This window comes from Neurospora crassa, linkage group VII, assembly GCF_000182925.2.
Source record: "Neurospora crassa OR74A linkage group VII, whole genome shotgun sequence".
In the NCBI taxonomy this organism is placed as follows: Eukaryota; Fungi; Ascomycota; class Sordariomycetes; order Sordariales; family Sordariaceae; genus Neurospora; species Neurospora crassa.
In genome coordinates, this window is record NC_026507.1 from 63828 (window position 1) to 79649 (window position 15822).

The 15822-nt window shown below is 52.1% G+C and overlaps 5 protein-coding genes across 5 annotated transcripts; 4 read left to right on the forward strand and 1 right to left on the reverse strand.

Moving 5' to 3' along the window:
* Window positions 1-422: 422 nt before the first annotated feature.
* Window positions 423-4103, forward strand: NCU09288 (hypothetical protein). The gene is made up of 2 exons (XM_953047.3): window positions 423-2579; window positions 2820-4103. The coding sequence occupies exons 1-2, from the start codon at window positions 822-824 to the stop codon at window positions 3048-3050; spliced, it is 1989 nt and encodes a 662-aa protein (XP_958140.1). The 5' UTR covers window positions 423-821; the 3' UTR covers window positions 3051-4103.
* Window positions 4104-6999: 2896 nt separating this feature from the next.
* On the forward strand, window positions 7000-9584 carry NCU09287 (sugar transporter). Its single transcript, XM_953046.2, has 4 exons — window positions 7000-7224; window positions 7294-7773; window positions 7873-8117; window positions 8195-9584. Exons 1-4 carry the CDS (start codon window positions 7184-7186, stop codon window positions 9394-9396), a joined length of 1968 nt encoding a protein of 655 aa, XP_958139.1. The 5' UTR covers window positions 7000-7183; the 3' UTR covers window positions 9397-9584.
* Window positions 9585-9879: 295 nt separating this feature from the next.
* On the forward strand, window positions 9880-11704 carry NCU11411 (hypothetical protein). The gene is made up of 2 exons (XM_001728471.2): window positions 9880-10193; window positions 10264-11704. Exons 1-2 carry the CDS (start codon window positions 9926-9928, stop codon window positions 11199-11201), a joined length of 1206 nt encoding a protein of 401 aa, XP_001728523.2. The 5' UTR covers window positions 9880-9925; the 3' UTR covers window positions 11202-11704.
* mig-6 (menadione-induced gene-6) lies at window positions 11694-15001 on the reverse strand. The gene is made up of 5 exons (XM_953044.3): window positions 14652-15001; window positions 13754-14584; window positions 13336-13685; window positions 13191-13268; window positions 11694-13131 (listed from the first exon to the last, which is right to left on the reverse strand). The coding sequence occupies exons 1-3, from the start codon at window positions 14814-14816 to the stop codon at window positions 13641-13643; spliced, it is 1041 nt and encodes a 346-aa protein (XP_958137.1). The 5' UTR covers window positions 14817-15001; the 3' UTR covers window positions 11694-13131; window positions 13191-13268; window positions 13336-13640.
* On the forward strand, window positions 11813-13434 carry NCU12058 (oxidoreductase; the record flags this gene model as incomplete). Its single annotated transcript, XM_011397038.1, has 5 exons — window positions 11813-11908; window positions 11979-12023; window positions 12097-13140; window positions 13208-13281; window positions 13353-13434. 5 exons carry the CDS (start codon window positions 11813-11815, stop codon window positions 13432-13434), a joined length of 1341 nt encoding a protein of 446 aa, XP_011395340.1.
* Window positions 15002-15822: the final 821 nt, after the last annotated feature.

Here is a 15822-nt window from a genome sequence, read left to right on the forward strand (position 1 = left end):
ATCTTCCTTCTCACCAATGTTTACTCGACGACTTGCGCGCCCACGTGTTGACGTTCCGCTTTTGTGGTTGGTGTTTTATCCGAGGAAGAGAGCATGGATCAAAGTTACGCCTAGGAAGTTCAGCTGAGGACTAGTAAAAATGATCCACTGTCGCATACCTCTATCAGCTCGCGTAATATTCAGTTACAATACACTACGCGACCATCCGTCCCGCGTACGGCCAGACACAGCCCCGTAGCAACCCCGTAGCGACGCCCCGGGCGGCAGTGCCCACCAAAGCTGAAGCCTAGGCACCGGGAAGGAAGCCCCCACTCTGGGGTGGGCGTTTCGACCTGATGCCGTCCCGATACCGATTAGTACCTTACTACCTTGGCAATTACCTACACTAGTATACTGGTACTCTACCTTACCTCATCCTCTGTGTTTCCGCAATCCAACCCGACGGACCATCCAATTTCGACAAGTCCCGTCTTGATTGCAGTTTGCAACCTCCCGCCATCGCATCAATCCCGCAGTCATTGGACTTGTGAGAGTCGCCGTGACTGACTCTGTTTGCATCGACACCGACCGCAGCCTCGACATCCATCCAACCATCCATCCATCCATCCACTCCTCCCACCAGCCAGCCAGTTCCGTACCACAAATGACGACCCGGTAAACGCCTCCGATACCACTTCGCTTCTACTCCAACATCCGACCGCAATAGCATCCATCATACGACGACAGTTTTCGATAGACGCCGCGACAACAGGCAACCACCCAGACTTCCAGACGCCAGATAGACACAGACAGACAAGAGACAATCAGCAGACGATGCCAGGATGGCTGCTCTAATGGGTGACGTCTTTACCGATACTCCGCGCTTCCACGACAGGATGCACCCTCAACACTCCTCGTCCCACTATCAAAGCCCCTCCCACTCCTCCTCCTCGCCATCAACCACCACCTCGTCCACGGCCGCGACCCGCCCAAGAACGACCTCGATTCATAACCCTCAGTCTCGCCCGACCCCGAGCCCTAGGAGGCAGGCCGCCGCAATCGCTACGACTCCAATTCCACGATATGCTTCCTCTTCGCAGCAACAGCAACCTCAAGGCTGGATGGAGTCCACCCCAAGCACCGATGACGCACAGGCGAAGCACCACCAAGAGTTCACCGGAGGCGCCTCCCGTTTCCCTTCCCCACCTTCGTCTGCTTCTCCAAACAGACCCCTCCGACAACAACAACAACAACAACAACAACAACAACAACAACAACAACAACAACCACAGCAACAACAGCAGCAGCAGCAGCATGGCGTTCACGAAACGGTCCCAGCATCGGCGCATGACCCGTCTTCGGCTTCGTCTTCTACCGCCTCGTCTACTAGCACCGCAGCCACCGTAGTGCCCGTCGACCATTCTGGGGGTGGGAGAGGTATCCCCTCTCCGGCTCCGGACGCCGACAGCAACGGTCGCAGTTGGAACTCGTCTGTCCAGCACAGCCACCGCACCGTTCCGTCCAACAACCATCTCCCAATCGATAACCGACCCAACACCCCCACTGCTCGCGTCCCCAACTACCAACAAGCTCACCAACTCCCTCCTCCACACCAGCCCAAGGTGATCAAGATCCGCGACCTCCACCACATCCAAACGCTCGTTTCACAAGATGGCCACCCGCTCTCTGCCTCTTCCGGAACTGGCAATGGCATGCTTACCGACGACCCCCCGCTCCAACAAATGCGCTACGAAATCAGCGGGATGCCCATCTCGGATATCATCGAAATGGTGGCGGCGCTTTTGACCAAGATCACGACTACAAACGACTTACAGCATGACGCATTGCAGAGGAATCAGGTGCATATGAGGCAGGCGGAGGCGCAGGCGAGACACCAAGAGGAGCGACAACGACGAGAGAAGGAAGGCGAGGAAAGTAGCGGGGGCCGAGGCCGGAATGGGAGCAGTAGCGGAGGGCCAGGAACTGGGAATGGCGCAGGGAGCAGTAGGGAGGTCGGACACAGCAGCAGCAGTGGACACATGTCCCCCCTTTCCTCCTCTGTCCTCGCCTTCCACGGTAAGAACGTGCCGGCCATCACCATTCTCAGCTACCTCACCCGCATCCACAAATACTGCCCCACCACATATGAGGTGTTTTTGTCACTGCTGGTCTACTTTGACCGCATGACGGAAAGAGTTAACGATATGGTGATGAAAAGCGAAGAGGAGCGGAGAAGAAGACGCCACGAGGAGCAGCGTGCCCGACAGGAAAGGGAGAAGCAAGCTGCTGCGACGGCGGGTTACGAAAAGGGGACGGCAGATGATCCAGATGTCCCTATGCGGGATTCGCCTGATGATGAAAAGAGACATGATAGCGACGAGACAGACTCGGATTTGGCCGACGATGACGACGAAGAGATGCCAGATGAGCCAAGGCAGGGTGGCGGGAGCAGGAGGACGAGGGAACAGGAAGAGGAGGACGAGCAGGCGACGTATTTTGTCGTGGACAGCTTCAACATTCACAGGTTGATCATCGCTGGAGTGACGTGCGCGAGCAAGTTCTTTAGCGATGTGTTTTATACTAACTCGCGTTATGCTAAGGTATGTTTACTTTCCCCTTTTCCCACCCTTTCTCCCCTCCCCTCTCCCTATCCCAATCCACTTCTGCTCCACTTTCTTCCGTCCTCTCTCCCCTCCGCTACCCCTGCCTGTGCGTCCACTCCCCTCCCCTTCCATTCGTTCATCAACACTTTTACCCTCCCTCCTCTATTTCATCGCCTCTTTTCTCTTCTCTTCTGGGTCCAAACATCCAGTCAGCAGTTACTAACGAAAACGATCCAGGTCGGCGGCCTTCCCCTCCCAGAACTCAACCATCTCGAGCTCCAATTTCTTCTTCTCAACGACTTCCGCCTGGCCGTTCCTGTCGAAGACCTCGAAGCATACGCCACCATGCTGGTAGAGTTCTATGCCAGGGAAGTTGTTGCGCAGACGACACGAGGACGACCTAGCGCTTCTGCTAGTGCCACTACTGTTGCTGGGTTGAGTCATGCTGGTGCTTCGGCAGCGGAATAGAATACTGTTATTGCCGATAGCTTGGCCGGGGGAATGGAGGGATTAGGTCTTTCAGAAAGTGAAGAGGATCCGGAGGGTTCGGGGTATGATTGGGAATGTGAAGAGGATGGGAGAGAGTCAAGTACCTACTCTGAAACTTTGGCGTCCGGGGGGGAAATTGGTACGAACAGGGCCCAAGATGGGAAGGAGACGTAGGAGGATGTAATTGCTGTTCTCGGATACAAAGGAGAGACGGATGCCGCCTTGCCAAGCGGAGAGGAGGATACTGGGAGCGCGTGTAGTGTGTCAGCGTTTGTTGTGGTATCGTTGTTGCCGTTCTGTTGTTGATGTTGTTTTTGTTGGCCAGCAGTGGGTTTGTTTGCCGTTGGTTGTCGGTTGATGACGTTTTCGCTACTTCAAGTTGTCTCTTTTTTTGTCTTCTGTTTTCTTGTCTGGTCCCGGACTTTACCTACCTACCTACACACTACTACAGCTTACTCAAGCTGATGGATGACGGCATGATCAATTTCAGTTCTTTTCATTGTCATACACTGCTTGCTACTTCCAGCTTCTTTCGCTTTTGACGAATTCGCTATACATAGACATTTGGCTGGGTTTCTGGTCTCTCATTCCTTTCATTTTCGCGCTTCTTCTTTCCGTCTTCTTCCTTGCCCTTTCGGTCTTTGTCACTCTTGGGCTCTTTCGCTTTATTCTTTTTCACTGAGTCGTGCTCCCTCTCTGGACATCAAGGAAGATAGCGCCATATTCTTTACCATGAGCGGTGATGGATTTGAGTCACCTTCTCTTTCTTGTCTCTCTTCTTGTTCTTCATGATGTGGTGCAGGACTGATATGATGAATGAATAGACGATCACTTACCCCTTACACCCACGTAGTACATGTACCTTGCCTACCTACCTACACTTGAGCACTGATTCTGTCGATACCTTTCCCCAAAACCTTTCCAGCCTCGAATTCTGAAGTTTCCATCCTCTCTGACTGTCAAATATATCAAAACCCCCAGAGAAAAACAGTCTTTACTGAAGTAGTATCTTGACTATCTCGGATTAGCTCTCCCCCGACGTAGCGTCGTCTTACGGCGTGTTCCTCGGGCGGTCGGGCGTCGGGCGTGACAGGCATCTAGACGTAGAAAAGGGTGGGCTTAGGTTGATGCCCGTTGGCGTGGCGTGTTCAGTTTGCCGATCGGTAAAAGACGGGAGACGGTAACGGGTCGGGTGTCGCAACCACCATGAACAAGGCTTGGCCACCCCTTCTTTTAACAGGGGGCGGCACGCAATGCGGTTATAACGGCATATTGACCAACTCACTTAAATCCGGGGAGGATGTTTTTGTGATTTGGGTTCTTAGCCTTCACTTCTTATCGAGCTTTCTACTTGTGATGCTTATATATATATATATATATATATATTATAGTTGAAGGGGGAAGAGGAGAGAAGAGGGGTGGGGAGGTACACAATCGCGTGCTTCGAGGATCGAAATCGAAGGGAGGGAGACAGGCGTGAGACAGCCGGGAGGGAAAAGCAGGGCCCTGTCTTATCTGGGAGAAAAGACAACTGCGTTGTTCGGATTCGGACCACTCACTCACTGACCAGTCACTTTTCACCTAGAGGTACACTACACTAGTAGGTAGTTACCTACTAGTTTGGACGATAGTATCGCTGCATGTTGATCGCCACCACCACGGTCACTACCAAATCCTGCCCAACACTGTACACAGGTGCATCAAGGTGTGACATTGCTGCGATAAGGCTGCCAGGGCTGTTGGTAGGTACATGTGCGATCAGAACCTCAAGGACAGAAAGACAATGGCTTGAACAGGTACAAAAGTACACGAGAACATGAACATGAAGCTGAAGGAGGCACTGGGGGAAAAAAGATGACATCGAGGACCCCTAGGACCCCGACTGCTTCTTGCATGGTTGCACGTGAGAAAGGTACAGGGCTTCCGCAATTTCCAAAACAACAAAACAAAGAATTCGCCTGCTGCGACTGCCACCGTCGTCAGCCAAGGCGTTGTTTGGTCGTGTGCAAGCGCTGTGTCTGAGTGCTCCTCTTTGTGTTTTTGATGGTTGGGAATTTCATGACGCCGTCTGTCAAACTTCTTTGTCGCCGCAATGCAAGCCAAGCCAAGTGTCTACAGTACACAGTATGCTTGTCAGAAGTAGACCAAAGAAGAAGGCAACGGCAATGGTTTTTGCGCCGTGTGGAATCGGGATCGAGTTGATTGGGGGCTAGTGGTTTGGGGGTAGGTAGAGGTAGGGTGTTGGTTGTGTGCGCTTCCGTGTCGAGGTGCGCAAGCGTCATGGCAAGTGGCGGATGAGAATACCCAAAAGGGGAGGGAAGGAGGGGAACACAAGGTTGGGTTACTATTATGTGACTAACAGGCGCAAACGAGGAAGGGAGTAAAAAGAGTGTAGATTCTTCACTGGGGGCTCAGGGAGTGGTAGATGGGGGTCAAAGACAGGTGCGCTCGATTTGGGAATTTCGCAACTCTGCTTGAAATTTTCCAGTCTTTGGCAAGTTGAAGGCGAAGATCGAAGAGATCAACGGCGAGTACAAAACCAAATCCCAAATTCTAGAACGGGCGAGACCTGTAGACCAAACTCGGGGGCCGTGGTCTGGTCTTTCCCTTGGAGATCGAGATGGAACTGGACCTACAGTACTTTGAAGGAAGGGACTCAGACTGGAACACTGTTTGGGAAGTGTCGACTTGTACGTTCCTGATGCGCGAGGGGATGGGCTCCCGACGGTGTTGATCGTGGCTTCTGGGATCCCGTGTGTCTGGAGAAAAGGAGAGACGTCCGAGATCAAAGCAGAATCCGAACTTCCAACTTGACTCGCCTACATAGTACATACATTGCACATCATCAAAGTGAAGAGCTTGAATGACGGTTGATGCGTTCAGTTGCAATCAGTCACCCATCGTTCATCGAAGAATCAATCCGTCGGCATGACAGGTGAGGGGTAACACACCCCCAAGACCCCAATCATGCAAGTACGACCATTGTTTTTGGCCAATGTTTGACTCTTTCTCTCACCAAGTACTTCCAGTCCACCGGAACTCTTGCGTCTCCAATTCAAACTGAAAAGGTAAGCAGACCCCCAAAAAGAAAAGAAGACATGTACAGAAAGTGAATCAACCTTCGGCCCAACAACAGGTCGAAAGCCGAAGGAGAACGGTAAAGTGTGGAGTACCATATGGCTTGGTTCTTTGGGATTCCCCAGCATCTCTCCACCTCTCCACAAAGCAAATACTACCCTTCCCCCCCGTCCCCCGCATATAAACCCTCGAAAAGCTGGGGTCGGCCGCTGTGGCCTGCGCCAAAGGCTCAACCCAATCGCTGAAGCCGGTCAAGATCGACGACATGCCGGGACGGAGAACAAGGCAGTCACTGGCAGGCAAAGACGACTTTTACCTAACAAGCAAAAGACTCGGAAAAGTTGATCAGGGGTCAGAAAGAATCAGGCCAGCCAAGAACATTCATTGAAGGTCAGTCTCTCAATTGACCAGCCAAGCAGACTGGATTTCCTTCTCAGTGGCAGTCTTACATCTACACAGTCCACAGTCAGGACTACGTTACATTACGGGTTACCATGTGTGGTTAAACATAGCCGGACGGTCCAAGAACGACTGGACCACTCATGAGCCCATCCCGTGTTGTGGGTGTGGTACAACCTCCAACGGGAGTGAGGAGGAGTGCTCCCCTAAGTCGTACTCGTACAGTGTCTCGAATGCCCTCCAATTAGTTTGCCCAGTACGTAACGATGATCCCTTCCTGAAGCCGTCTTGGTCTGGCCCGAGCCTACACAGTGCACTACTTAGCACGCTGAGTGAGATCCATGGCGAGCAAAAAAAAAAGATGGAGGCCATTATTGGGGAACCATGAAAAACCCTGACCTTATTGAAAGGCTGGTGTTGGAATCCTGGGATTGGGATTGATGGGGATTGAGGGGGGAAAAAACGTATATCTTCCCCCGGTACCCCGGATTTGGTGTTCCGTCTTCGTTGGCTGTGTTATCCCCGTGTCTCTTTCTTCTTCTTCATTCCCTTTCTCCCCGACACCAGCTTCCCAAAAGTTGATACACTCTAGGGACTTGCTTGGTGTAAGTGACCAAGCGTTCACCTTGACCATAATGGGCCACAATCCAGACCTGGACAGTAGCGGCACTGCCGGGTAAGTACTTAGTTCCACAAGTCTCTTCACGTTCTCTCAAGAAGACCTGTTTTACTAACACCCACCCAGAGAACCCAAAGGTGTCACCGGCTCGCACATTGAACAAACCTCGTCCAACCTCGAAGCCAACATCAACCTCGAAGCCAAGCTCAAGAACCCGCTCGACGGCCTTTCCCGCGTCGAGCTCCTGTCACGCGTCGAGACCTTTTGCGCCGAAAAGAACCTAACCGAGCACCTCCCTCTTTTCCGTAAGGGAGCACTCATCGCCCAGTCCCCGGACAGCTATGCGTCCATCTCGGGCCCGGAAGCCTTGGACGATGAGGAGAAGGCAGTACTTTTGAAGGAGGTCGAACACAAGTGGCGGCTGCCGGCAAGACTGTTCCTGACGATTGCTACTTGCTCGATCGGTGCTGCTGTCCAAGGTTGGGATCAGACGGGCACGAATGGCGCGAATATCTTCTTTCCCAACTATTACGGTATCGGAGGCGACACTGCGAGGGAGAAGTTGCTTGTCGGATTGATCAATGCTGGGCCCTATATTGGGAGCGCGTAAGTTTTCTCTTCTGTTTTTCTTGATGTTCACGTTCAACAAACACGGTGATTTCCTGCAGTTGTCGCTTTGATACTGACTAAGGTAACATCAAACAGATTCATCGGTTGCTGGCTTTCTGATCCCATCAACAACTGGATTGGTCGTCGTGGTGTTATCTTTGTCTCTGCTCACTTCTGTATCTGGCCCGTCATCGGTTCTGCTTTCTGTCACACATGGCCCCAGCAACTGGCCTGCCGTCTGCTGATGGGTATCGGTATGGGTGTGAAGGCATCAACGGTGCCGATCTATGCCGCGGAAAACTCGCCTGCTTCTATTCGAGGTGCGCTGGTCATGTCATGGCGTGAGTACACCCAAGTGTTTCTTACTACAGCCCCCTCGGCACAATTGATGAAAGATGCTAACACCAGACCTTTCCAGAGATGTGGACAGCCTTCGGCATCTTCTTGGGCACTGCCTTTAACCTTGCCGTCTTCCACGCCAGCTCCAACGTTAACTGGCGCCTCATGCTCGGTGCCCCCTTCATTCCCGCCGTACCCCTGCTTCTGCTCATCTATCTTTGCCCCGAGTCCCCGCGCTGGTACATGAAGAAGGGCCGCTACCCAGAAGCCTGGAAATCCATGGTCAAGCTGCGCAACCACCCCATCCAAGTTGCCCGCGACATGTTCTACATCCACTCGCAATTGGAAGTCGAGCACCAGCTCCTCGCCGGCTCCAACTATGCCAAGCGCTTCGTCGAGCTCTTCACCGTCCCTCGTGTTCGCCGCGCCACCCTCGCCGCTTTCACCGTCATGATTGCCCAGCAGATGTGCGGAATCAACATCATCGCCTTTTACAGCACCACCATCTTCAAGGATTCCGGCTCCACCGAATTCCAAGCCCTGCTTTCCTCCTTCGGCTTCGGTCTAGTCAATTGGCTCTTTGCCTTCCCCGCCTTCTGGACTATCGACACTTTTGGCCGGCGCTCTCTGCTTCTTTTTACCTTCCCGCAAATGATGTGGACCCTGCTAGCAGCCGGCCTCTTCACCTTGCTCGACATGGGTCCCGCCCGGACCGGGCTCGTCGCCTTATTCGTCTTCCTCTTCGCCGCGTTCTACTCACCCGGTGAAGGTCCTGTCCCCTTCACCTACTCGGCCGAAGTCTTCCCCCTCTCTCACAGAGAAGTAGGCATGGGCTTCGCCGTCGCCACCTGCCTCTTCTGGGCATCTGTTTTGGGTATTACCTTCCCCTTCTTGCTTGACTCTCTCGGCACCGTCGGCGCCTTTGGTCTGTACGCGGGCTTCAACCTAGTGGCGTTTATTGCCATCTTCTTGGTCGTGCCGGAGACGAAGCAGAAGACGCTCGAGGAGTTGGATTATGTCTTTGCTGTGAAGACGAGCAAGTTCATGTCGTATCAGTGCACCAAGGCGCTGCCGTGGTTCATCAAGAGGTGGGTGTTTTGGCAGAGGAATGCAAAGCTGGAGCCACTGTATGAGTTTGATCGGATCAAGGAGGCGGAGAAGGAGAGGAGAGCAGAGGAGGAGAGAAGGGCAAAGGAGACGGGAACGATCACCTCTACTGCTACAGGAGCTGAGTTGGATGAGAAGAAGGGACTGAGTCATGTTAATGCTCCTAATTCTTAGGTAGACAGGGGACGATTTGGTTTGGTCGGTGCGTTGTTGCCCGGTCCGTCTTGGAGATTGTCATGTGGTTTGGATGGACGTTTTATGATATCTCTTTCCTGTCGTTCCTTCGGTCATGTCCTCATGCGTTACGCTTCCAATTCTGATACCACTATAACATTATAAGCAAATAAAAGAAATATGATGGCATGTCGTGCGTTTCCAACTATCATTAGAGGTACCGAGGTCGGCTATCGGTGATTTGTCGTCGGTGCACTAGGTAACTGGCTGAATTTGGCGAACTGGTGTGGTGCAGTGGTTCACGACAGGGACTGGACTGGCAGGCTTCGCATTGTTTGACCTTATCGTCCACTAGTAAATAACGGGTAATAATTCCCCGTACCCCTCAGGTACGTCACCAACAAGTGGAACCTTTGTTATCAGCAATGTTATCAAGAACGCAGAACTTATAATGACTCTTTCTGTATACCTATGATGAGGCCAACATCAACGACACCTTGAGAAATCGAGTCGTTCACTCATTTTTGCAATGATCACCACGTCGTTGACCAGCTTTACCGTCTTATTCCTCGTTGTCCTGGCCGTAGGAGCTCATCTGTGGCTCCGTTCCCGTCAGAGATGTACCACCTCATCGCTGTCTGTCGATGGGAAAACACCCTTCCTTCACGGCAGCACCGGCGATCAACAAAATGAGAAAACGGACGAGGCAACCATTGTTCCCTTACCGGACTTTGACTGGCAAAAGACTGAGCCGCTGAATCTTCGACCCTTCAAGCCCAAATACCACATCACCATGGGTACCGTAATCCCTTCCTTCATCGGTCCTCCTTATCTCCATCGCCAACCACTAATACTTCACCACCATAGGCCTGCAAACCAGCACCCCCTCGGACCTCATCCTAATGGACCGCAACTACCTCTCCCGTATCCAATCCCGCCAAAAGATCCTGTCCCTTCACGCCTCCGAAGTCATGGGCGTTTTGCCCGAAGGTCAGGCCGCTGTCAAGGAGCTATACACGTACCTGCTAGGCGAATACCTCCCCATCCGGTATCCGACCATGTTCCGCATAGTATCTCCCTATCCCGGTTGCCCCGACACGACTTTCCAAAACTTGATCACCGACTCTTCCTCCCCCCTGTCCCCGCCTCCCTCCGACCCCCTCGACTGTTTGAGGGTGATAGCCCAAACCGTAGAAGACGATTTCTTCCTCTTGCTTCCCTTCCCGAAACCCAACTCTTCCACCAGCGAGATGGAGCACAAGTGCGTCGCCTTCATGAACCTGCACCCTTCGGGCTTTTCTCCTTCCTCCAAACTCGGTCTCCCCCTTTCGCAAATCCACGCCCCCGTACCCTCCTACGAAAAAATCGGGCCGTCAATGGAACGCTTCTTCGCCCGTTTGTCCTGCGATAAGCTCGTCAAGAGGATGAACTGGGCTATGCAGTTGCATCCGGACCTCTATTGTCCGGGCGGCAACCACGTGCATCAGGAGGACTTGGAGACATTGGAAGAGGTGACGGAGTTTGGGGACGAAGAGGCGGAGAAGGCGAGATTGAGGGTTGAGTTGCAGGGGGTCTGGAGACTGAGAAAGACGGAGGCGGTGGTTTTTGGGTTCAAGACTTATATGTATGGGCTTAGGGAGGTGAAAGGAGAGGTTCTGGAAATGGAGGATGGAGGAACGATGAAGACGGGCGAAGCATTGGCGCAGGCGATTGAGGGATTGGGAGAGGGGAATGCGCCAGGGATGTGGACGTATAAGGGGGCTGTGAGGTGGGGAGCGGCGGTGGCTCGGTGGTTGAGGAGTTGATGGGAAGGAACTGAAGGCCTGTTGAAGAAGTTGCAATGCTTTGGTGTCTGTCGGCTTACCTTGATGAGGAAAGAGAGATGATGGAGAGGGGAGCAACGGATGTAGGACGACCGAGGCGGCCATGACCCGATGTCGGAGGACGGAGAGGTCGGGGTTCAGCATTTTCATCCGGATTACAACAAATTGATAATCCATGAATAACACTACCGGTGTTAGCTAAGGTAGTCGTCAGCTTCCCCGTCCCAGCAGTCATCAATTGAAGAACAAGGGGACATCGTTTTCCCTCTACACTTCTTAACCCCGAACTATCCCCCGATTGGAGAGACTCGTCTTGGTAACGGGGCTGGACGACAAACGGTCAAGACGGCGCTAGGAGATGTCGGCCAATCACCACCGACCGCCCCGTGTTGGCCGGGGTTGACATCTCCGAGATGATCTGATAACAGCTCGGAGTTAACCAGGACACCATTTCTTGGCGTTGTATCCTTATAAGTCGACTGATTACCTCTAAATTTTTCCATCTGATAATGAAGTACTTCCCAAGATTCTCGTTGATCTCTACGCCCTTTGTAGTTGCTTCTGTCATTTTTTTATTCAGCTTTGTTCTTCAAATGTCCATGGATCGCGACGTACAACAACCACAGACAGATATGGCTGCGAACGCACTCAAAAATGTGGTTGTGGTGGGAGGGTCATATGTTGGGAAGGTGAGTTAGAGCCCTTCTTGCCCATTCACAGCACGAAATATCAAGACGAAATGCTGACCATCACTTGAAGGCCGCAGCTAAAGAACTCGCAAACCTCCTTCCCTCATCTCACCGAGTAAGTGTCACCATTCGTTCCATCCTCACCATCAAAAACCCCCAGCCCACCAACTAACACAGGCAACCTCCAGGTCATCCTCATAGAACCCCACACCCATTTCCACCACCTATTCGCCTTCCCCCGCTTCGCCATCCTCCCCTCGCACGAACACAAAGCCTTCATCCCTTACACTTCCCTCTTTTCCTCCTCCTCCTCCTCCTCCTCCTCCCCTTCCTCCCATCTAATCCTCCCCGCCAAAGTCCTCTCTCTGTCCACCTCGCCCAGGAGTGGGAACCTCCTCACCCTCGACCGGCCCGTTCCCTTTCCTTCTTCCCTTTCCTCCTCCCCTTTAGAGAAAACCACCAAAATCCCTTTCGACTTTCTCCTCTGTGCAACCGGCACCCGCCTTTCGCCACCAGGCACCTCCCCCCACGACACCAAACCTCTCTCCATTTCGTTCCTACAATCCTTCCAAAACGCCATCGTCCACCCCGAGACCAAACACGTGGTGATTGTAGGCGGCGGCGCGGTGGGGGTGCAAATGGCTTGCGACCTCAAGGAGCTGTACCCTGCTAAGCGCGTGACGCTGGTTCACTCGCGCCAGCAGTTGATGCCTGTTTATCATGAGCGACTGAGCGAGATCATCAAGGAGCGGTTTGCTGAACTGGGGGTGGAAACGGTACTTGGCAAAAGGGCGGTGGTGCCGCCAGAGGAGGGAGGGTGGCCACTGCCGGTGCCTGGAGAGGAAGGGAAGAAGAAGATGGAGGTGAGATTGGTGGATGGGAGTGTGGTGGAGGGGGATGCGGTGGTGCAGGCTACGGGGCAGGAGGCTAATAATCAGTTCTTGGTGGGGCTGGAAGAGAAAGAAGAGGAGAAGGGGAGGGTGATTAATCCTCGGAATGGGTTTGTCAAGGTGAAGCCAACGATGCAGTTCGCTGATGAACGGTTTTCGAATTTTATGTTTGCCGTGGGCGATATTGCGGATTCGGGGGCGCATAAGGCGGCGAGGCCGGGAATGGTGCAGGCAGCGGTGGCGGCCAGGAATGTGGTTAAGCTGATTGATGGAGGGAAGCAGGTGGAGGATTTGGAAAGCGTGGAGGTTCAGCCGGCGGCGATACATTTGACGCTTGGTTTGGTGAGTTTCCGTATCTCTTGATGAGGTCTTGGGGAGGTGAGTTTGCTGACTTTTTGTGGTGGGATAGACCAAGAACATCATCTTCAGAAACCCCAACGCGGCTGCTGGTCAGATCGAACCGACATACACTTTGAAGGATGAGTAAGTCTCTTTCTCACTCTCATGCCCCGGAACAGAGGCCTGAAAAGAACATACAGCTAACTTATAAACAGTGGCAGTGCGGATATGGGCGTTGATCGGCTTTGGGTTATGAACGGAATCAAGGTTAATGGACCGCAGGAGTATCATCTGTGAAAATGGTATAGTCGGGAGAAAATAGAACGGAAATGTGGGAGAGGACAACCGCAAGAGCTAACTGTCCCAAGTCGGATCAGCATCACCAGAACAAAGAGTAAGGCGCGCCATTGTCGTGTCATCAAGATATCATTACACTATTGTATTTCATCATAACATCAAAACCTCTACCCACTTTTGATGCCAATTCGCAATCATTGGCACATTTACTCGATCTTGATGCCAACCTTGCCGAAGTGCTTCTGGGCCCACTGTTCTCAGTTGTTAGCATACAGCTCTCTCTCACCACCACTTGGAAACCCCGGGGATAGTAACTTACCATGTACTCATAAGCCTCCTTGGCCTGGTCGAGGGTGAAGATGGTCTTGTCAACAACGGGGTGAATGTCGTTGGCCTCAATGGCAGCACACATCTCCTCCATGAGCTGCCTGCTACCGACATAGACACCGCGAACAGTGCAAATCCTGCTCAGCGTCTCGAGGATGCTCTCCTTGGGCTGAGCACCGCCGAGGAAACCAATAATGGAAATGATGCCCTCATACTTGATAGCAGCCAAGCTCTGGCCGAGGGTGCCGGCACCACCGACCTCAATGATGTGGTCAACACCCTGGTTGTTGGGAGTGAGCTTGCGGGCGGTCTCGCCCCAGTTGGGGTCCTCGCGGTAGTTGATGACGTGATCGGCACCGAGCTTCTTGAGCATCTCGGCCTTCTCCTTGGAAGAGGTGGTGGCGATCACCTTGGCACCACCCGCCTTGGCGAACTGCAGAGCAAAGAGGGAGACACCACCGGTACCCTGGGTGAGGACCCACTGGCCGGGCTTGAGGGTCTTGAGGCCGTAGAGGGCGTTCCACGAGGTCAGACCGGCGCACACGAGGGTGGCGGCCTCAACGTGGTCGAGGTTGGAGGGGGTGCGGACGACGCCGTCCTCGTGGAAGACGCCGTACTGGCGGAGGGTGCCGTCGAAAACACCGCCGAGGCCCGAGGAGGCGGCGCGAGTGTCGATGTCGCCGAACTGGTGCCACTGGTTGAAGAGGGTGGTGACCTTGTCGCCCTTCTTCCACTTGGTGACCTTGGAGCCGACGGCAACAACCTCACCGGCGCCATCGGAGGCGGCAACGACGGGGAGGTCGAGGGGGAAGGGGTACTTGCCCTGTAGTTTTTTTTTGTCAGTGTCTATTAGTGCATCATGATGGGAATATGTACCTCTAGGTACTGACCTGGGGGATGATGAGATCACGGTAGTTCAAGGAAGCACCGTAGAGACGGACGAGAACGTCGTTGTCGCCGGGCTGGGGGACGGCGCCCTGCTCCTTGACAAGGCCATCGAAGCCCTTCTCCTTGCTGGTGACAACCCACTGCGTCTGAGTAGAGGGGAGAGACATTGTGTACTAAGTATTATCGTAGATCTGGTGTAGATGAAAGACAAGATGAGATGAGATGGTGAGTGAAAAGGATTGGAACGAGCAGAGGTAGGAAGAAGAAGGTCGGGGTATTTGTTTATGTGTCGATGATCAGTCCGGTCTCCCCTCGTCCACGCGTGGCCAGCGATTAGTGAGCTGTATTTGTATTTGTAAACCATGATCCCCACATATCATGGAGACAGCTCCGGTCGTGACCCCACAGAAGGACGTAGGGCCTTCCATTCCCACACTCAATCGCCTGTGCAGTCTTGGCAAGAGGTGTGTGTGCGTGCACACACACACACCGCATTTGACAAATCTGGCCATTTAACATCGCTTTACACAACTCAACTCAATCGTTTAACATCGAAATCTGGCCAAAACTAGTGCAAAAAGTCGATATTTTAATACTCTACGTCGTACAATTGTCTATTTTAATATTTACATTATCTTTTAAACCGTTATTAATATAATACGCTACCCTAATACTTATTAAAAGGTATTAATAATAATAATACTAATAAATAACGAGCATCCCAATAACGTTGCTAAAACTATTAATATAAGTATAAGGAGTACGTAAAAATATAAATATATTCTATCGGATATTAATAAGGTATTTTTACTATCGTGAGCTTCTTAAAATATTAAAAAGCTTCCTATATAGGCGCTTAAGGTATAGCGTATACTATATTGCTCCTTATACTTTATTAATTATAATTAATATTATAAAGGAAGTTATAAACCTCCTTATATTAAAACCTAATTTATACTTCAACGAGATCTGTACCTTTCTAGTTAATAAGTATAATATATATATTTCGACCGAGACCGTACGGCGGTACCTTTAATAAGAGAAGTAAAAGAAAAAGCGACTCTATATAAAGGTATTATAATAATCCCCTATACTAATAGCCGAATAAATATTAAAAATCTCTTTATTTATTATAGAGATATTTGTATTCTATAACGAATTTAGTATAGACCG

Excerpts from the sequence above, each read along its gene's own strand:
- NCU09288 (XM_953047.3), top strand. The coding sequence starts at position 822 with ATGGCTGCTCTAATGGGTGACGTCTTTACCGATACTCCGCGCTTCCAC. Across the intron at positions 2,580-2,819 it reads CTAACTCGCGTTATGCTAAG|GTCGGCGGCCTTCCCCTCCC; the intron begins GTATGTTTACTT and ends AAAACGATCCAG.
- NCU09287 (XM_953046.2), top strand. The coding sequence starts at position 7,184 with ATGGGCCACAATCCAGACCTGGACAGTAGCGGCACTGCCGG. Across the intron at positions 7,774-7,872 it reads GGGCCCTATATTGGGAGCGC|ATTCATCGGTTGCTGGCTTT; the intron begins GTAAGTTTTCTC and ends AACATCAAACAG. Across the intron at positions 8,118-8,194 it reads TGCGCTGGTCATGTCATGGC|AGATGTGGACAGCCTTCGGC; the intron begins GTGAGTACACCC and ends AGACCTTTCCAG.
- NCU11411 (XM_001728471.2), top strand. The coding sequence starts at position 9,926 with ATGATCACCACGTCGTTGACCAGCTTTACCGTCTTATTCCTCGTTGTC. Across the intron at positions 10,194-10,263 it reads CAAATACCACATCACCATGG|GCCTGCAAACCAGCACCCCC; the intron begins GTACCGTAATCC and ends TCACCACCATAG.
- mig-6 (XM_953044.3), bottom strand. The coding sequence starts at position 14,816 with ATGTCTCTCCCCTCTACTCAGACGCAGTGGGTTGTCACCAGCAAGGAG. Across the intron at positions 14,585-14,651 it reads GTGATCTCATCATCCCCCAG|GGCAAGTACCCCTTCCCCCT; the intron begins GTCAGTACCTAG and ends AAAAAACTACAG. Across the intron at positions 13,686-13,753 it reads AGGAGGCTTATGAGTACATG|TGGGCCCAGAAGCACTTCGG; the intron begins GTAAGTTACTAT and ends AACTGAGAACAG.